General features: G+C 30.4%; 1 protein-coding gene across 1 annotated transcript in view; it reads right to left on the reverse strand.

Moving 5' to 3' along the window:
* LOC129959939 (uncharacterized) overlaps positions 1–23,097 on the reverse strand; it is a 54,434-nt gene that overhangs the window by 17,981 nt on the left and 13,356 nt on the right. The window contains exon 3 of the mRNA XM_056072855.1: positions 2,700–2,923. Within this exon, the coding sequence (XP_055928830.1) occupies positions 2,700–2,923 (224 nt within the window). The remainder of the gene's footprint in view (positions 1–2,699; positions 2,924–23,097) is intronic.

The raw sequence follows: 23,097 nt of genomic DNA on the forward strand, positions 1-23,097 counted from the left end.
TTTAAGATATATTTTTGCGCATCTAGAACACAAATTGCTGGTGCGATTTTAAAGCTCTAAATCGTTGTCAGTTATTAGTCCTTAGCAGTTATCGATACAGTATCAATTGGAATAATTTCGAACAGATCACCAATGTGGGTAACAATATCGGAAGTTGCTATTAAAGACAATCGCGATAAAGCATCTGCATTCCAATGTTTTTTCAGTTTCCTGATATAAAATATAATTAAATTCATTAAGGAAAATCGTAAAATGCAATAGTATGTTGATCGAAAATAGTTAAACATTGTTTAGGGCAAAAAATATGAATTAAGGGTTCATGATCCGCTAATATAGTTTTTTATCTCAACTATAGATAAAATGTTCTATTTCCCAAATCATTGTAAACACCTCTATTTAGTTGTCTGCAATTATGTTACGTTTTTCAGAAAGTTCTAGATGTAAAAATAATTGTTGGTCTCCATCAAAAATATACGAAACTATAGTCCCAATCCTACAAGGTGAAGCGTTCTTCATGATAACATCACATAATTCTGAATCATAAAGAATAGAAATCCATTTAAATCCAAAGCCATTTTTAAGAAATTTACTTAAAAGATGCAATGCTGTAGAAATTTATTTAAAAACTTAGTATAATAGTTAATCAACCCTAGGAAAGATTTTAACTGAATAACAGTTCCCGACTGAGTTGCTTCTAAAATAACATTTCTTTTTGGTCAGAAGTAAAACCGTCTTTAATAAATAAACTACTGCAGTAATCGATTTTATCAATTAAGAAGTGACTTTTGATCAAATTCACATAAACTCCACGCTGATGAATGTATTTAATACAGTAGGTTTTCCAACTATATAGAACTTTAATAATATTTAAAACAAGAGCAAGTTTTGGTCTTGTTCCATGAGCAAATATGTTTGAGGTAAATCAAAAGGGGGAAAAACTGAAAGTTTAGCACAAATATCCTCCGTTAGAGATAATGAGTAATTTAAAACTACTAAAACAGTTTTATTATCTGATTAAAGTCTCCACAAATTTTTATAGCACCATCGAATTTTATAACTAGAACAAGTGATGCAGCCCAATCACTTTTCTTTAGGAGTTTTAAATTCCCTTGTGTATTAGTATCTTATTTTCGACTTCAGCGCGAGATTAAAAAGCATAAGGGATACGACTTGGTTAAAAAATAAGGTCTACAGTTTTCTTTACTGTAAACCATAATTTAAAACCCTCTCATTTTGCCAGAATTATCTTCAAAAATATCGGAACATTCAGATAGCATAGAAACAATCTTCTCATTAAAAGGTTTACCATTAAATCTTTTACTTATAACCGTTGATCTAATACTCGATTTTTTCCCCCAGTCGAACTGAAAATCGCGAAGTTAATCAACACCAAACAAAGTTTCACATTCCCTATCACATAAATGGGGTCTTTATCTGATCTATATATTTCCATTGGTTTAATCAATTCACAATAATGTAATAGCTTTTCAAGGTTCTCAATTTTAACTGGAGGGGATATTTTGCCAAAATGTTTCATTGACACAACAGAAATATAAGTATGTATATCTAACTGTATTTTATTTTCATTAAGACAATTTTTTAAGTATCATTGCTTTTGACGACACAAACAGCATAAATCAAATACTTGATGCAAGTGTTTCCTTATTTTCGTTTTACAAAAACTTCGGAATGCCTTTTAAATTTGCATTTTTTTTATAGGTTTTATCCTTATCAGGACATGCATTAACAAAAATGAAATTGACTATTAAATTGGAAAAACTTCTTTCAAAATGTTTAATTAGGTTTTATAATACTGATTTCGGTTCACGGTTTTGTTGACATTTTGCAGAAATTCAGACACGATTATACTTATGTAGATATTTAAAATCACTTGTGGCATGCAGTTATCTGCATCCCTTGCAGCAGTTTCCATAACGAAAGCAATATTTCCTACCTTTTCGTAGGCGATGCCTGTTTCCGACAATACTACCTCTTGGTTGGCTTCATTGTCTACGCTATCCATGAATATATCTCTAAACTAACATTAATGAATTGTTCGTACTCATAAATCGTTGTGAATTTCTTCACAAAAGACGTTACAATTTTCTTTTCCATTTGGTACCGTCTGTAAAAACGAAATTGCTCCCAAATAACAAGTGGTTCCAAGTTCACGTGCTTTTTCAGAATGTCAGTTATCTTGAAAGTTTTTATATCCAAATTCCCAAATAAAAAAAATATGCAGATTTTGGCTGACAAAAGTGTAATCATAGCGGTACTTGCTTCGCTTCAGTTAAATAATTTGCTTAATTTTTTTTAGATAATCTAAGTAAGAAGTAGTAGTTTCCAATTCTTCCTTAAACGTTTCCATCGGTAACATCTGTGATAGAGGGAAAGCAATAGACATCCTTGTCATCAGTAATATATCTCTCAGTTGAGGCTAATCAAGGATGGGAATCATATATTTATTTTGTTGCCGGTGATAAAATAACGGTGAATAATGGCGGTGACAAATTAACAGTAAAGTTGCAGGCGCGCGGTCAACAGTTAAAAGCTGCAATTGATTTAATTAACATATTGACAATAACATATAGGTATATATTGTGACAATATACAACAAAAAAATACATATATTTACACAAGAATAGAGAGCAGAAGGATATAACAAATACCAAAGAAAAAAATGTATAGATAATGCTTACTTATTAGATGTGGTGAACATTCCGCCATTTAAATTCAAACCCAAAAGTTCAGCATGTTCTTGTAGTAATGATGTATTTATATTATCATCATCAATGATTTTTGATACTAAGTCATCAAACCCACATCCCTCATTTCCAATACGAGGAGCCGTAAAGCCCTCAGTCATACCATAAGGAACAGTTGTTCGAAGTGCCATATCAGTACTTTTGCAGTTGTCAGATATCTAAAAAGAGGGGAAGAATTACACATTTACACACAAAAATAAAGAATTTTCAATTAGTTTTTAAATAATCATTGAATGATTTAATTCATTATAAAAGTTACTTAGAGCGTCAATGAAATATAGATTAATAAAACACATAATAGATGAAAATTATAAACAAAATTATCCATCTTTTAATCTCAGATAAAAAGGATCTATATAAGTAGATATGTCATGAGACGGATCAAGTAATCCATTAAAAAAAAGAGCTACAGTGAAGAATTTTCCCCTGCGCTTTTAAATCTGAAAAATTATGAATTATTAAACTGATTTATTAATTTCAAAACTGACTATTTTCAGAATAGTCAAATTAATTCAAATTTGACTATTTTCAGAATAATCAAATTTGAAGTAATTTATCAGGGTGGATCTAAAACTTCGTGAAGAATAAAATCGAAAAACTATTTTTTTTTCTTTATTCAATAAAAAAATGTTATATAGTTAACTAAAATGATTTCATTTGATTTTTGTTGTTTGTTGTGTCAACTGCACAAATTAATTCTTATGTGTTTAACAGTCCTTGCTTGCCTTTTAATTACTTTATTTTAACATTGCAAAAAGTTCTCGAACACAGAAAGACATGGATTCAAAATATATTAACATTAATTACATGAAGATAACCACTGATCCATTTTGTTCTTTTAAATCGGCCATTTAACGATTCCACACTTCCTCGGCCATATTCTTATCCAGACTGGCTAAATTCCCCATCAGATAGGGAAGAGATGCGCTAAAATTTCTTTTTCTAAGGATTATTCTCAAACTGCGGCTTGTTATAAAGTTTCAACCTCTTCACAAGATTGATATTTAGTCGCGGTCAATTACTTCGAATATTTCTTACAAAATACGTCGTTCTTATTTTCAACAATGCCTTTCCTGTCTTTATAAATGTTAGCCAGATCTAACCCATTGAGTTGCGTTAATAAATCTTAAGAGTTTAAAGGGGAAAAAAAAATGAAAGAACATTAAAACTTCAAATCCAAAACATTTGCGCATCATAATTCTATACGTTGATTCGTCTTTAAAACAGGTTATTCTAGGCCATCATCTAGCATGATTGCATCAGCTGTGCATTGCTAGTTTTACCGTACACAATTTGCAGAAAGAATGCTAGCCTAAAAATTTTACTAAGTTAAAAAATATTTTAAATTGTAATAAAGTATTATTATCAATACTTTATTAGAAATAAATTGAAAAACCAAATACCTGTTTTCGCTTAAACATGAGACAGCTATTAAGGATGCTTTTCACAATCTTATTATTTTGTCAAATTCGAAATGTTAAAAAAAAAAAAAAAAATTACGTTTAATACTAACTTTGAAAAAATTGCTAAAATCTAAAGAAATGTACGGAAATAAAATTGAAATTGCTGAAATATTAAATTTTGAATATTAAATTAGTGTAAAAATGGTTTTTGTACGATAATAAGCACCAAACTTAGTGAGGAAACATAATTAAAAAGTGATTTAAATTTCTAGTTAGAAATACCATTGCAATGCAATATTTTTGGCTTGATTCGTGTAACCTTTAATTTCGTTAAAAATTGCTTTTAATTATTTGTCAGGAATAACTTAGACGCATTCACAAACTAATGTATTGAATATTGTAGCAAAACGTGTGAATTTCAAACCAGTCACTAAAACAATAAAAAGTATGTAATAATATATATTTTAACTTTATTAAAATAAGAGAAAGCGAAAGCATTTCATATTAATGCCCAATTTATTTAATGAAGCTTTGCAATTTGAAGTATATGTCTAGGCGCAATATTTAGGAAAATAAAAGCATGTTATATTTTTTAGGGACATCTATGTATCTCAAGAATACAGTGCCCAGTCTCTTTTAACAGATAGGATTAAAAATTACAATCAGAAGTTTTGGCCAAAAATCTGAGCAAAATTAGTTGAAGTGGAGTAAATTCAGGGAAAGCTTCCAAAAAACGAATTCTCTATGATTAGATATATAATTTCCCGTAACTATCACAGGAAATATAAAAACTATTTCGTATCCTACATCAAATAAAAGAACCGACAGACCACAAAAAATAAAAAATAGGCCTTTGTAAATTGCGACACCAAAACTAAAAGACAGCGAATTCAATACATCCAAGAAATATTGAACAAGGAAGAAGTATCGATGATGGCTGAAGTGCAGCGTTGCAAAGAAGGCGAAAGAGATTGTACAGTAATTGTAAAAAAACTGTGGTATTTTTCCTTTCAGAAGCGATACTATTATAAACTAGCAGGAGTAGTCTCCCCAAAGTTTTCTCGCATACACCAACAAAGTTGAAGGATAACGATAAACAATTATAATACCCCCCCCCCTCGCATAAAATTGTGAACCTTGGATAAGGCCCTGAATGCCTTGAATAGCACTGGCGAACAACGGATACGAAATAAGATCTTTGGCATGAATTTCGCATTTTTACTGATTCTAGCGTGCGATTTTTTTTTTCGATTAACCCCTGATATGTGATTAATATACAAATACCCGAAAATCGATTATGTATTTTGGAGCCGTTTTTACAACCAATTTAAATCATAATTTCACAGAGAATTACAATTGTAGTCAAAAGATCAAATATTAAATTTCTTTTATGCAAGTCATTGTGTTTTTAAGTTATTCGTTTACGTACATGCGAACATGCAGACTTATAAACAGCAAGGAAAAATTCACAAAATTTCAAGCAGATCTATATTTTAGATGCCAAACTTATGCATCAAATTTCATCTATTTAGCTCTTAACGTTTCGTATGTATAGTGTTCACTTGTACTTACAGACTTTCTTGAATGGATTTCATTCAAAATTTGATAGAAATCTACAAATTTGGTGTAAAGTTCATATATCAAATTTCATCCACAGTAACTCAAATCATTTCTGAGTTTTCGTGTTCACAGACAGACAGACATAATTCCAAAAATGTGTTTTTCGAATTCAGGGATGTCAGAAAAAAGATTCGTTAAAATCTCGAGTTCGACTTTTTTGACGATCGCAATGCTTTTGCTTTGTGTCCTTCGTATACGAAAAAGTGAAAAAGCGAGAAATCATTTTTCAAGCTGAAATAAAAGTCTTTCGGAAGACCAAGCCCCAGCTGCGACTATGCACACATAAGATCAGAAAGCTTTGGTACTGTTTGGAATCACGGTAGTACATACACAATTTTTTAACAATTCGCAAATGTTCTGAAACTTGTTTCACATGCACAGGTTGACACTGGTAGAATGCATGCAAATCTTATCAATCTATTCATCTCGAAAAAGGCGTCAGCAACACATGAAGTATACCGTTAAAGCTTTAATAATGTTTTCGGTTAAGAGGCATCATGCTTCCATCCAAAAACATGACGTAATTTCAAAAGATCGGTTTTTAAATCTTATGATTTATTCCAAAAGCAACGATAATTTCTGTTCTCAATAATGTTTTTGAAAGTGATACCAAGGCTTTCATGCCTAACAGTATCCAAGATTTAGCCATCCATGTGTGAAATTCATCCAATCTCGTAATATCTCTGGTGAAATGAAAAAAAGTTGTTTATAGGGAGAAAATCGTAAAAAAGTCACAAGAAATTTTTACAAGATATAGGGGCACATCATTCTCGTCTGAGGAATGGGGGGGGGGGGTCCCTCATTAGATACATTTCTGCCCAATGGACAGGAATCGGTAAACATTATTCGTGAAGAGTCCTTCTTAGAATTGTGTTTATCAAAATAATATGGCCCTGCAAGCCAACAACTTGAGTTATAAAATATATTTACGAAATTTGAACCTACAGTTTTTGTTACTAAAATGAGTTGATTTCTGCTTTGCTTAAAACTACTGTAATAAATTTCAAGGCAAATTTATTATTTATTCTCTGTGTTAAGAAAGTCATAATTATAAAGAAAAATTGTTAAAGTAAAAATTAAGCGACTTTATATATTCGCACACATAAATTATCATGTTTCTTCTGTCAAACATTTTGATCAAATATTTATAATCATGATCAAAAATTAATATTTAACTTACACAAATAATAAAATTACAATATATGCTTCACAAAATATATAGCTTCTAATGAGATTTCTGTTGTTGAAGTTAGTCAAAATTCTGAAAAAAATGATATTACTTTCAATTTAAAATTAAGGCTCTTAATCCGATTTCTTAAAAGATTTATGTTTAAACATGTCCGTTCCCAAGAATATGTCGATCCGAAAAAGACAAAAAGCAAAAGTTTTTTATTGAATGTAAAATTACAAAGAGCCATAAATATACCTTAAAAGGTTCTGCATGTGATTCCGAGAAAGGGTTGTGATGTGAGGGCGAGTTCTGCAGTGAGCTAAATTTTCGGAAAAGGCACAGGAAATCAGAAATAAGAATAGAAAATTTAAAGAACTATTCACTAAGAAAACATCAATGAGTGATAAGAATACAAATTTAATTAATAAATCCTCATTAACTTCAGACCTTCTTCAAACATTAAACGTGAATATGGAAGTGGAGATGAGAAATCCAGCTCCAACTGATCAGGTTCTTTTGATTCAGAAGAAAATGAAAGCGATCTAATGTTGATTCTGAATAATCATGTAGTTCACATAATACACATAATATATATTTTCTTTCTTTCTTTTTACTTATTTTGTAAAACTTTATTTTAATGTGCACTGAATCTCAATCGTGATGCCCTTTTATCATTATGCTCCAATGTGTCTTAAACCTTAATCGTGCTTTTATATTTCAGTCGAAACCGTTAGTCTATCGAGTTTACGCTACATAATTAGGCTCTTTTAGATGATGAAAATGTAGCACTGTTGAAAAGGTAATTTGTTGAATTTTAACACAATGTAAAAAATAATTTATCTGCAATATTTTCGGAAGTTATTAACGAAAACTGCCAAAATTTTGCTTAGTTTTAACAGAAATTTCGATTTCAATTCAAATTTCACAATTCTTCCGCAGTCGCTTCAGCTTCGTTCATTTTTCTGCAGTTAGTATATTTGTATGGTAAATGAATCCAAAACGGTTGCTGCGATGTGATTTAAGTTCCAAAACTTCATATACTTAGGTTTAGTGGTACATTATTAGTTAACTAACTCTTAATGTATTTGCTAGCTAGTTAAAAATTGATAAACTAAACAAGAAAAGTAAGTCTGCGTAGCAAATAAAAAAAAATTATATATCAAGTGAATTACAACAGTTTTCATTACATATAAAACGGGATAAAAAAAATTCAGTAACAAAATTAAAATGTATAAAATCTTACAAGTGCTACCATTAACTATCTTAAAATTTTAATAATTCTGAAAATTATTTGACTTTGTTTGTAACAAACTCATTACAGCAGGCACATTTTTTTTGTCCCAAAACGAATCAAATTATTTCCACGTAGAATTTCTACGCGGGAAAACAAAGTGCATAAAATAAGATAGGACAAGATCACGGATAAAGAATCTTCAGTTCACAAGCATTTATGTTATTTCAATATCAACACTTGGAGAGAAAAAAAATTTAATAAGTAAATAGCTTTTTACTTACCGCATACGAAAGCGTTTTAATCGGCAAATAATTCAACTAAGATTCTCAATCTTTAAAAACTTATTAGTTAAGTGTAAAAAAAAAAAAAAACTATTGACTAAAACGACTATTGAAACTGCAAAAAATTGGATACATGAAATTTGATATGTAATCTATACACCAAAATGACAGATTTTTGTCAAATTTATGAAGAAATCTCTCTGTCCGTCCATGCATAAATAAACACCATAATTCAAAATCGTGATCGCAAGATAAAACTTGGAATATAGTTAGTTCTATTGGTACATAAAGAACTATTCGGTTTGAGAGTAAATATGTTCGTTTGTACACGCCGTAATTAAAACACGCAACACGCTCTATGGGTTAATTTTAGTATATGATTTTTACACTAAATTGCACATTGGTATCCAATTTCAAATTAAATCCGTTCATAGTCTGTTTGTACGAGCACAATAACTCAAAAACGCAACAATAAAATTCGGTGTGAGGATCTACAACTGTATATAAAAGAGTAAAGATCTGAAACGACTATCTTCTCTATGCCGTTCATAGTCTGTTTGTACGAGCACAATAACTCAAAAACGCAACAATAAAATTCGGTGTGAGGATCTACAACTGTATATAAAAGAGTAAAGATCCGAAACGACTATCTTCTCTATGCCAAAAAGCTGAACAATCCACTGGTACATTTATTTTCTTTTATTTTGCAGTGAATGCAAAGAAATCTCGAGTAAACGAAAGTTCAGAATATACCTATAATTTATTCTGAGAGAGAAATTCAAACTTCTGCAACGAATATTGCATTATTTCAAATCAAAAGTCCAAGATATTATTTGTTGGTTGCGTGCTTTCCTATCATTTATTTTTAATGAAACTGTTAATGATACTTCTTCAGGCAAAAGGTAATATTCGGATCTCATTTTCAAAATTGAATTCAATACATGTTTCCAAGAAAAGCTTTCCGTTGCTTAAATTATTTTTATTAAATACTCTACTTCCTTGAAGTACTGTTCGTTTTAGTATTCTGAGATGGCAAATTTTCGACGATTCTATATCATTAAGGGGTGACACATGGAAAGATGTGCACCATTTCCAGAATTTACTTTATTGTTAAATGTAAACTTCTCCTCCTTTCCTCTCACCCCTATATTGTCGTATTAAACCCATACTAACGCATGCGCAAAAGCGCGGAGGATTTTAGAATTCGTTGGCAAATAATATATGTTTTGCTTTTATTTTGTGAAAGTATTTTTTCAAAATATTTGAATGGAACTGATCTAGAAATTAAGGATAATTAGTCTTCAAAAAAAAGTTTTCATCCACTTAGACATAGATTTTTTAAATCATTTGTTATCGATTACTTTATTCATTATTCTAATCTTTCACAAAGAAAGTTATTTTCATTCTTCTTTTCGTTTCTTTAATCATTCAAATTGATCGATTTTAATTTACATACTAATGTATTAATAAGATACATGTTTAAACAATAAAATAATTTCAAATTATAGTAAAATTTCAAATCACTTACACTAAATCTAATATATAAAAATTAATTTTTGTTTGTACGTACCTTATGCGCTGCCGTACCGTTCAACCGATCGTGATATAAACTTTGCCAACTTATTGCTCGCACTTGCGCTAAGGTTATATTTTAAAATTGGCAAAAGACAAACGGCATATGTCATTCGGAGTTAATCACACACATATCAAACAAAATAAAATTATTATGATTGATGCCAATCAATGTGAGTGAGATGAAATCGAAAATATATAATGAAAGCGGTAATTTTTTTCTTCTCATTAATGAATAGTCATTGACACAGGATGGTGTCATTCAGCGTGCACAATATTTTGTATGCGGCAAACCACACATATTATTCAGAGTTTATCTCACACATACAAAATAGAATTATTATCGATGCCGATCAAGTTAAGTTATATATAATGGAAATTTTCCAGTACAAACAGTAATTTTTCTATTTAGTCAGTGAATCGAAAAACGATATTTCGCTTGTATAAGCGTATATCGTGTTGATTGCTTCGACAAAAAATATGTTCCCAAACGTTCGTCATTTAATAAATCTACTAGAGCAGCACGCAGTCATAAGCCAATTCGAGCTTCTCATACAAACGAGGAAAGACAAGCGAGCAATAAAGAGGATTGTTTACGAATTGCAAATTCACGTGCTTCAGAATCTCAAGATCAACATGCAGCAAGAATCGAAAAACGACGTTTATATGCTACCTGATCACGCGCATCAGAATCAAAAGACAATATGCGACAATAAGCGAGGCAACTATTCTTAACGGAAAATCGATTAGAGAAGATGTGCTCATTCCACGTATTCCCATCGACGTGCCTTTTGATTTCAAACGACTGCAATTACCCATTCGACTTGCATTATCGATGACCATCAACAAGACGCAAGGTAAATCACTTCAAGTGTGCAGACTGAACTTAGAAAAATTCATGATTTCCACATGGCCACTTGTATGTTGGTTGGACATGAGTCGGACAGCCAAGAAATTTGTTTTTGCTCAAGACGGGCAAACAAAAAATATTGCTTACGCTAAAGCACTTGAATAATAAAGTTCAAAAAAAAAAATAATAATAAAAATAGAATAAATATTTTTTTGTACTTCTCCTTTATATATCATTAAATTTCAATGAACGTATTCATTGCTGATAAGAAAATAAATATCATTTTTTCATCATTCCTATTTAAACAAGATAGCTATTTCAAATTTCAAACGATATTTCCAACATTATTTCTTATGCGGCAGCAACGCAGTTTTAAATAATAAACGCTACATAATCTACTATTATTTATAAAAAGTAATTTATCTTATTTTTACATTCATTTTCAATCGTGAAATTCATTTTATTTTTACATTATCTGTTTTCCATAGGTCCAATCTCTATTTTCTAATCTTTTTAAGTACATATAATACAATATAAATATCCAGGGAGCATTGAATACATCACACGGTCATGACAAAAAGCATTGAGTCTCATTCATCACTTTTTACGTTCTTAGAAGACTGCAACAAACAATTTATATAAATAGGAAATAATTATGCTTACAAGAACTTCTCAAAATTAGATATATTTTTAAATAAATAAAAATAGAATTGTTTTAAATTCATGTTACTGAATTTCGACCATTGCTTCATAGTGCTATGGGTATTGAAAATTAATACCACTAACCCCTAATTTTTCCAATAAAATTCCTAAAATGTACTATGAATTACTCCAATTCCTAACTCGGCAAATGAGTTCAGTTTTAAGAAAATTTCTTCAACAAACAGAAAAACGTTGAAGTATTTTCGATTAATATTTCTAGGGAAAAAATATTCTAAAAGATTATTTCTTCAAAATATTTACTTTCTACATCTTCCATTTTCTTCATATGCAGAGATGTAAAAAGAAGTGAAGGGTAGCAGTATCCTTCACAAAATTTCTTCTGGGTCAATCAACTGTCTTGAATATTTAAAGGGATATGGGAACGTGACATTTCATTATGCATATCGATGACATTTAGATATATACACTGGAAACTGACAGTAAAATGGAAAATAAAAACTCAACTGGACTGGAATACGACGGAAAATGAAATTCCATTATCAAGAAGAAATCATTTTATAGGAATGAAATTTAGGTAAAGCATTTGTCTTGGTATTTATTAAAATTTTAAAATCCTTCGTTATAAAGTATGTCCGAGAAGAGCCATTTCAAAGGGAAATAATGACACATTAATAATCATTGTGTAGCCACAATTTTGTTTGAAAGATTTTAAACGCATTGTGTCGTACATGGACTATATATCATTTTGTGGAAAGAAATTCCATGCCTACTGCATTGGTCAATCAAATCAGCAACAGTCCTTGCCAGTTGTGGATAGTACTGGACTTGTTGTCCATTAATGTCCCAGATGAGCTAGATGGGAGAAAGATCTAGTGATCTCGTAGGCTAAAGGAGCATGTCAACATTCTGTAGAGCACGTTGGGCAACAGCAGCGTTATCCTGATAGAAAATGTCCCCTGGAATGGTGGTCAAAAATGGCAGTACAACCGCTTCTGTCAAAATTTAATATACAAATTTGCTACCAATTTGCGTGGGATAATGACAAAATTGTTTTTGTCTTAGAAAATTACTCTCAAAAACCATATCTTCTAATATAGGTGCCCAGTGAGTCTACTCCGTAGACAACTTAGTTCCAAGCACGCGTTTCGTCTCTTTCTAAGAAACATACAACTATCAATGACAATAAGATAGATGATTTTCATATGAGGCGGTGAAAAAGATCTCCAATGAGTTCTAGCTGAATACCACTGAAGTCACAGTTGGAGTTAGTGCATTCCCATCAGTGCAATAAAATAAAAACTACGAATTTCCGGATATTAAATTTCAGTTCGAAATAAACGCACATAAATTGCACAACTTCAATACAAGTTATAAACGCAATGTGAATAAATGCTAATTCGTGGCTAACAAAACAGATTACACTGTCGGTTAGAGGAGGTACTGATGTTCCTGGTTGCCAGTTTTTAAAGGTGATGAGAGGGAAATGCTTTTATTTAGTATTATTAACATCAGAAAACAAAAATGCCACTGATATTACCTTCAGAGTTAAAAAAAAAAAAATGCTTAGGCATCTTTCATTTCCTACAAATTATATACAATTTAAAGTGATACTTGGCTAAAATAGAAAGTAACTCAGTTCGTTGGTACTTTGATTTTTTTTTTTTTTTTTTCTGATGCGTTGAATTTCTTATTTAAATGTTAAAATGTTGTCCATTATTCACAAATAATGTTAAGGGAATGTAACCCAAAAAGTAGGGTACCTAAAATATTTTTTCTACAATTTAGGTCAAATTTGCTTTGTTATGTAGTGATTCAATGTAAACTGAGCAGAAACTGAAATTTTAAAATTTGTAACGTTTAAAATATTTTTAAGTTAATTTTTTTTTAAATCTAAGCTTTTAAATTTCAAAAATTTTACAATCAAACAGGCTTCTATTAAGCAATTATTTTCCACAATATATATAAGACAGAAGATAACAATTAATATGTGGTTATCATTTCCATAATTAATAATAGCTCTATTTCAATTTAGCAATAATTAGAAAATTTTTGGAAAAAAAAATTCAACCTTTTTTTATTTATTAATGTTTTTCTACTTAACACATTTAAGAAATAGTGCTACATTCAGTTAAAGCTCATTAATACATAGAAATAATTGTTAACCATTTAAGTAAAATAAAAAAAGAAAAGACATCTTGAAACAAATTTTCCAGGAAAACTAACTGAATAAAAGAGGTTTAAAAGCATCTGTACAAAAAATTTTTAATCTCAATTTTTTATATTAAACAAAAGTATATTGTTAAAAGCAATTTTAAATGTTAAAAAGTTTGTGAAATTAAAATGTTCAAGTGGCATTCACAGAGTCATTAATTTCGGTTTCACTGACGAATTTGACAGTCTAATTAATAGTGGTATTCGAAACGGTTTCGTTTAGCACATTCGATTTTCGCACATTCCATCCCTTGCTATTCACTAAGTTTGTGCGGCTCTCTGCTAAATCGTGATATGTTCAAATGTATTAAAATTAAGGCAAGCATAAAAAGCATCAGTGCCTAAAAAAGTCACAAACTTGAGAACTAAAAATTACAAACAAAAAGTGTTTCGATTAATTTCACAGAAAAAAAAAATTTAAATTTAAGTAAGCAGTCGAAGAGGATGCGAGTCGGGAAAAACGTGTTTATCAAAATGATGTCATATACAAAATTTCAGAGATAATTTTGACCTCAAAATTCAGAAACTGACATTTTCATCTAATTTACGGAATCAAGTGCCCATTGTCTAAATTTCGAATATAGTTTTATTAATTCAACATATAAATTAAAAATTGTACTCATTTTTAATTGTTTTTTATTATTTAAATATCGTTCATACATTATATTCTTGGTGACTGAAAGAGAATCATTTTGAATTTACTTGAAAGATCGCAAAAGCGACCAGCGAGATCAAAGATTCAATGACAGTCAAATTTCTCTCTTTCACTTCCAATCATCACCTATGAACTGTAATGATTAGAATTCGATTTTGCTCAATCCGTTCAACTAAAACTTGTGTAGTCATTTTTTATATGTTATTTCATGCTGCATTATTTCTGAAACATGATATTCGAAGAAGCTATGAATTGCTTTGGAATTGAAAAGAGTTCATTCTTATAGAATCAACAGGTATGAAATAAAATCATAAAATGATTCTGGAAATATTATTCTTGAATTGGTTTTCTTTGAAATGTAAAAACATTTCTAGTTACAACCTCGATTTAAAATTAAACAGAATAAATATAAAGAATAAAATAAGATTTACAATTTAAATAATGGAGTGCATCTCGCACGTTCTTTTACATTTGCAGAAAATTTATACAAATAAAATATATGTTCAAGTAAAGTCACAATTTCGTCTTTATTACACTTTTCCTTATTTAGATATTTCAATAAAAGTTAAGTATATGCGATTGTCAAGATTTTATCGCCATTAATTCTCTCTTTATCCACTACAATTAGGAAATTTTTAATACATAAAGTTGATAACCAAAAAAAGAAGAGAAAAATCATTGTTAATGAAAATCTACTTTCACCCGTCTTATTTCTTACTATTTTCTAATATAATTCGAAAATTTTATTTACATTATTATTTGAAAAACAAAAATGCTTACATTTCCTAGGTATTTTAAAAACAGCATTTTAATTACAAAATTCTTCTACCTTCAACTTTCAAAATCATTCATACCGTTCTAACGTTACCTTTATCTTTAGAATCTTGTGAAAATGCATTGAAGTTGGCTTTCAACAATGTTCAAAGGAGCATAAGCAATGAATGTTTGGATTAATTAATGCTGAACTTTTTTTACATTGATATTCTTTAAACAACATTCATGATGCAGTAAACAAATGGCATTAAAATTTCGTAAAATAATGGTTTAGACCGAAATTTGCTTTAAAGAAAAACTTCAATAATCTATATATTGATAGATTTTTTAATTATACAATTTTCTAAATGCTTTTCACATTCTTTTGGTCTAGTTACTTTCAAAGTTCTTTGAGCGTACAGCTACAGAAACAAATGGCACGCAAAAGAACCAGTAAATTAAAAAAACCATAAAAATATGTGCTTCCTAATTCCGCAACATTCATCATTAAAATCGGCATTTTTATTGTCTCACCCTCTCCCCCCCCCAAAAAAAAAGAAAAGAGATAGTCGTCATGTCCCTGCTCAAATTTTAAAAGCTTATTTGATTTTGAGCTGCACAGCTTTTATCACGATTTCGAAATTTTTTTAGGTGTATCTCATATTCTCTATGTTTTATGCATAATATCAAAATTATTTTTAATAATTTCTTACTAAGAACTACATGTACCCACATCGCAACACAATGCTGTGGCTCAATTTGGTTAAATGAAAAAGAAAGCGCACGTTTCCAATATGTTAAATTTTACAATGCTTGTGGGTACACGATATTTCTGTTGCCCCTTGTCTATACATACAGAGATTTTCTAGCTTGCTGACTCAAGAATGTGCAACATATAATTGTGAATGTGAAAAACTTCTACACCGCACAGTTCTAAAGACTGGTCCTGACCTTTACTGATGCGATTGTAAACTCTAATCGAAACAGGAAATGCAATATCTTAAATTGAATTGGCATATCTGTTCGAATCATAGGAATAAACACATCTTTACCTTTAAAAGGTCCCAAAGGTTGTTGCTTCAAAGACGTTGCTCCTTAATTTTTCTTTACGGCAAGCCGCGTGGCATTGCAAAGCTTTGGTGGTTGTTATTTCGTAACACGATAATTGGAATGCCGGTTCTCAGTTGCAGTATCTGCGGTGGCATCTGGCAGATTGAATAATATCAAATTTGTCGGATAATTCACAGCTTCACCTTCTTTCACAATAGTGTCCACAGACTTGCATACTTGCTTGTGACTGCCTCACTCGGAATGTTTAGACTAAATTATATTGTCACCTTCGTAGACGTCTTTGTCCTGGGCCACAAAAATAACAATCACACAACCAATCTCGATTCTTATAATTGGCTTCAGTATTGGTGAATAATTTTTTTAAATCAATTCTACTTTTAACGTTACCTAATTGCAGAAGTTATACAATTGAGGCATTAATTAAATTCGCCCTGAGGTCAGACCAACTGTCACCTTTCCTTTCCTCGTTTCCAGCAGTTGATGTAAGAATATCTAAGCTGATCGATCGTTTCGCAGCTAGACATGTATACCTGTAGTTAATTTCAGTGCCTTTACGTGTCGCCCCAAAATAGAGTATTTCAGGCAAACATTTATTTCGTTCGCTGATGTCGATCGAAAAGTTACTGATAATATTTGAAATCTCCTGCAAGCAATATTAATGCATTTCCAAATGACCTGATGTTCCCACGCAAATCTAACAACGATCGATCAAGAGCCTCGAGCGATTTCTGTGTGTGTGTTTGCGTGCGTCATTGTGTATTTCTCTTACACAATGAGTTTGCCTTATTGCAATACCTTTTACAATGCCGGAAGCTTTGATAATGTTGCACGTGAGAGTTTCCATGTATGTTCAATGGCAATTTCAAAGCGGAATTAGCAGTTCTTCCACCTGATAGCAATGACGCATCTACTCTGGACGACGCAAGAGCTAAAGCTATGTCATTTTGAGATCGAATGGCTACCAGAATTAATCTAATTGAGAACATTTCACCAGTTTCTTCTGGAGCATTTACGATTTCTCCAACTCCGTTACTGACAGTTCGCATTATTCGATGGTAAAGGTCTTTTTTCCTCAAGCGTTTGTTTAGGAATATTTGATTGCACGTATGACAAAAAATCACCTGTGTTGTAATTTTGTTCGCGAAGCAATTCTTTATCGAAGAAAGCAGTAACAGATCGATTCGGTTCGCGATTTCAAAGTACAAACCTTCAACCATATCCAACGCTTTCTTGTAGATTTCTGCTGTGAAATCCATGTTCATATTTGAATTTTCCTTGCGTATTAAACGAAAAATACTTTCAGCCATGCGCGACTTATATTTCACCCATAACTCGGTTGGAGATGAATGAGAACAGGCAGGCAATATATTTGCAAATAATGCTCGAATTTGATTTAGATGTGATGCGTTGCGAAGCATATTAATGTAAACATCCCAATGTCGGTCGTTCTCCAATAAATTCAGAGATGGGCATGCACTGCGGAAAGTGGCATGTGTAAAGCTGTAGACAATTCTCATTCGCTGGAAAGGCATTGCGCCAGGCACATTTACCGACAACATACGAGGAATGAAATCTTCATCTTGGTGGGATAAACGGTGGGTCTACGTATCATCTTGGTGGGATAAACGGTGGGTCTACGTATCATTTTGGTGGGATAAACGGTGGGTCTACGTATCATTTTGGTAGGATAAACGGTGGGTCTACGTATCATTTTGGTGGGATAAACGGTGGGTCTACGTATCTTTTTTTTTAAATATGGCAGGTTGCAACATATAAAAGTGCAAAAATTAAAGAAAAACTAAAAACTAAAAAACAAAGCTAATACAAAAAATAAAAATACTACCGAGGCATTTCAATTTAAACGCAGATCAATTCCAACGCACAAAGAAACAAAGTATTTCAACCCGATTGATTTTTTTGCACCCTGATTTGCCGAAATTTGAATTCAAATGAAAATTAGTCAACAGAACTTAATCCCATCGTGAAATCGCATTGCAAAATAAGGAAAACAATTTTTAAAAAAATGAAAAAAAAAAAAAAAACTATACTCTGGAAATGAACGCTATGATAAATGGCAGCTCATTTCCAATGCAATGCCATACTAAATAATTAAATCAAAATATATCGAAATCTATGGAAATTAAAATTAAAAATGCAATCGGAATTTGAAATGGAATCATAAACTGGGAAATTGGAAATACTGAAACGGAATCGCAAAATATTTAATATAACACGCGTTGCTTTTACGTCCAATAGATAGCGTTATTTCTTAAAGCATTTTTTTTTTTTTTTTTTTTTTTTTACCTGCCACAAGTGTGATATCTATTTAACAAGTATATAAAAATACGCATATATTCGAATGCAACATTATTTCATAGCAATCAGTGAAAAACTTTCGGAGATTTAAAATTTTGAAAAACGAACATTTACATTTTTATTTATAAAGATTTACAATGAAACATTACTAAAAAAAATGTATTTTGTATTTATGAATTTTCTCCACATTTCATTGTTTATTAAAAAATTCCCATTTTGTTTTATGTAGTAAAAATTCGAACGTCAGCTTAAAACATAAAATGTGAAAAGTATCCTTTTTCATAAATATTATAACAAGAAAAACTATTACATTTTTAGAGAATAATATTGGATTTATTAATTGATTTTATGCAATAAAAAGTTTAATTTAAATAATATTTGGACAAAATTAAGAATTTTTTCTAACATAGCTGAAACTTATTTAAATTAATATAACAAAGAGTCATAGATTTAAGTAGATTGATCTAGCTCAGTTTAATTAGATTAATCCACGAAATCTGATGCTACATAAGGGCCTTTCTCAGATGAAATTCGTAATTTTGAGCCGCGATGAGATGTCGAGGATTACATTTGAACCGGCACCCCCCACCCCACCGCCTCCAATCTTCTATGCCGTACCATTGAGAGTACGTTTGATTGTAGACGGTAGTTATGGCGTGCACCAAGTCCACATATATGGAGAATCTTCAGTGAAATTGTATCTTGAACCTGCGGTCTTCCAGCTCAGACCTTAACATTTGGGATCTATATCGTCATACTATCAATATCCAAGCCCTATTCTGCATATATTATTCAGCTAAAATCCGAAAAATTATATACATGCCTTTTTTTTTTTAAGCAGAGAGAAATATATCAGCTAAACAAGAGCATCGAAAATACATAAGTTATAAATTACTTTTGATTACTGATTTAGAAATTTAAAAAAAAAAGACTATTTCAAATTTATAAGAATATTAATTCAACTAATATTTAAAATATTACCATATTGAAATAATTTTCTTAGTACAATAATCTATCAGGTATCAGAACTTTGGGAGAAATGATTAGTTGAAATTCATTTTCATAGCAGAACCTATGTTTATGACGCAATATATATTAATTTCAATTAATAATACAAGCGAATGCGTGTCTGTTGACAGTCTAGGACAGGCTGTTAAACATAAGATATCAAATTCTGCAAAGATATACTTTTGAGGATGGAAAAGCACCTCTTCGAAATTATCATTGATGTTTAGTTAGTTTAGAAATATATTAACATCCCATTTTAAAGCAACACTAGGGCTATTTTGGAACAGACCTCGAAATTTTGAACCGCGGCCAGAAGACGAGGACGACACCTGAGCTGCCCCTCTTTCCCTCCAAACTTCTACACCACACCAGCGGGAAAACTTTTGGTCCCGACGTATTTAACGTGCACCAGACCCGCTTACACGGCTGTTCTTCGGTGGAATCGGGTCTCGAACATGAAACCCTCCGGTTCCGAAGCCGAGACCTTACCACGAGGCCACCACGGCCCTAAATTATCATTGAAATTATAATTGAATTAAAACTGAGGCAAAATTTGGGCGTTTCTTGTCCATAACTTCCAAAAATATGACACAAAAATCATCTTAACACAATTTTAAAATTTAAAAAAAAAACTATTTAAAGATACTAGTTATTCGATTTTTAAAATTAATTTGAATAAATTTTTAAAAATACTTTTAACCATAATTGCTGCGATAAAATGCAAAGCATTTTCATTTATATAAATATTTGGTCGACGGAAATAGCTAGTTTATAATAAATATTACAAAAAATAATTTGAAATTTTACTGTTTACGTCGCACTAAAATCACTAGGCTGGGTTCACTGCTTATTTTAAAGAATTTAGGATAATGATGGTTGTAATTCAACAAGAAAATATTGCTTTGGTTGGTTTAATTCAGGTATATTAACGTCCTGTTAACACAAGGTTTATTTTGGAATGAGATTCGTAAATTTGAATTCCGGTTAGATGATGGGGGCGTCATCTGAGTTGGTAGTCCCACTCTCCAAAGTTCCGCATCATACCAATGGCAAAACATTTAATCCATGACATACGATTTGTTAACGTGTACTAGACTTGCATACAGGATGGATATTTAGTGAAGTCAGGTTTTGAACTTGGGGCCCTGAAATCGAAGATCACTAGGCCACCGAAGTCCAGGGAAATGTTGGCTATTAATATTCTTATTAATTGAATTTATTCGTTATACTCGAATCGAATTTTAACTAAGAACTAAAAATTTTGATTCACATGTCTTATTGTTGATATTCCAATAAGAATCATTTTTACCAGTGTGATCAAAACTATAAATTAAAACCTAGACCACACGGCGGACAAACACATTTAATATATGAAAACTCTCAAACAAGGAAGTAAACATATTGATTCATGCGAAACAATACATCATTCTGATTTATCAAAATGGGCAATAATTTAAATAACTATTATGGGGATTTTCCTATTAGTTAAAAATATAAAATATATATAATAAAGCATTTTTTTAAAAAAAAGAATTTTCTCTCTACTGATTACGCAAATTATTCTGTTCGTGTAAAGCTACTTTCACAAACGGCTTACTTATAAAAATTGTCTCTTGTGATGACAATGCCATATGCAAGAAAATAAAAATTTATTTAATATTAGAATTCAATGGAATATCTACACATACACATTGTTTTAAAAATAAATATAATTTTTTTTATGTAAAATATTTTTATCTTCTATATTATTTCAGATGTCAATTTCTTTTTCTCGACTAATATAAAGCTAAAGTGAAGAACAAATATTAATGGACAGTTACCCCGCCCCCACCCCCTTTTTTTAAACTAAATTCTATCATAGCACAGTGTTTAGTCAAATAATTATTCATTTAAAATGTAAGTTAACAGAAGAACATGGTGTCCCCAAGTGGCCCCACTGCCAATATGTAACTGAGGTGATTGAATGAAAACTGGTACAGAGTCGCATGCGTATCGCGCCCAAAAAACCTACAAGCTTCCCTTTCTTTTAACCAATGAATAAGGAACTAGTAAATAAGAAATTTTTTTATCGACTTTTGATGCTACACATTGTTACTGAATGTGAAAAAGTTCTTCACGTTTACTGGCATGAAATAATAATAATTTTAAATAAAATTATAGAACATGAAATCATCTTATTTTCTGCAGCTAACATCTTCCAATCAATTCACGTAATATTATCATTTGCACTAAACAATTTCTAAAATCAGCCTCAAATTATAATTTTATAGGTATTAATAAACTTTAAGATGACAAACATTGGCAATGGCAATTTGGAGGCAAGCAATTAAATTAATTAAAAATTTTAATAATTTTCCTGTTTAATAGCAAATGGAACCATACGATAAAATATTATTTACGTGAATAAGAGTTTTAAAAAATAAACATTGAATTATTTAATGATTGGAACAAACTAAGCTCTTGAATGGTTAAAATTAAATCATTTATAAGAGCAGTACATTGGGAAGTAAATGACTCATTCTTAGTTTTTTTATAAAAATAAAAATCGAATAGAAGTACAGTTTTCTAAATTTCTTGAATTATCCACTTGAAATTATAAGCATATCGATTCAAAAATAAAGATCCTCAGACAATGAAAAATAAAATAAATGTATTGATTGTTGCAAAACTCAATCATTATAATTGGTAGAAATTAAATTAATCATATGTACGTTCAGAAAAGAATTACCTCTAATGAAAATGCAAATAGTTTTCTCTATGTAACACAATGTTACTTCAATAAGCATTCACTTATTAAAAGAAGTAGTCAAGATCATGTGAAACGATTCATTCTATAATTTCCATATATCATTATCTCTTGAATCATATATTATCTTATGAATAATTTTTTATGATATTTTAGTCCTTATGCTTATGTTATCAGGGTTTTTCCCCCTAAGTTTTGGATCTCATGTATTGGCAATTTCAACAAGTAAGCAAGATATAAAAGAGAACTTTTTATATATATTTCATTAATAAAGTAATATAATTTATGTTTTATTAAATAATTTCCTAAATATTCTTAATGAATTATTATGATAGTTCTACTTAAAGAATAAGTAACAAGGTAACAGTAATTAATTGAATTCTCTTTTAAAAGCCATTATAAAAGTTACATCATAAAAGGTTTTTTTAAAAAAATTATTAAAACTTACTCATTCTGTACAAAAAAATGCTTTAAATAAATAAGATTTCAAATTAATTGAAGCTTCGACAGTCTTTAAAAAATTCCAACTAAAATAAAACATTTTTTTCAATTTCAATATTCTGAAAAAATATATAACATAAAGCCAAATGTATCACCATTGTTCAAAGGATCTTTTACAGTAGCAGTTTAAATTCCTTAGAAAATCATCAGTACACTAAATGTTAAAACAGCTAACAAGTTTTTGAACATTTCGTAACACATAAGCTTCATCTCATAAAACTACAAAGCTGTCTCCTATGAGACAAGCTAGTGCAGAGTGTTCGAATTAATTTTTGCA

This window comes from Argiope bruennichi, chromosome X2 (assembly GCF_947563725.1).
Source record: "Argiope bruennichi chromosome X2, qqArgBrue1.1, whole genome shotgun sequence".
Taxonomy (NCBI): Eukaryota; Metazoa; Arthropoda; class Arachnida; order Araneae; family Araneidae; genus Argiope; species Argiope bruennichi.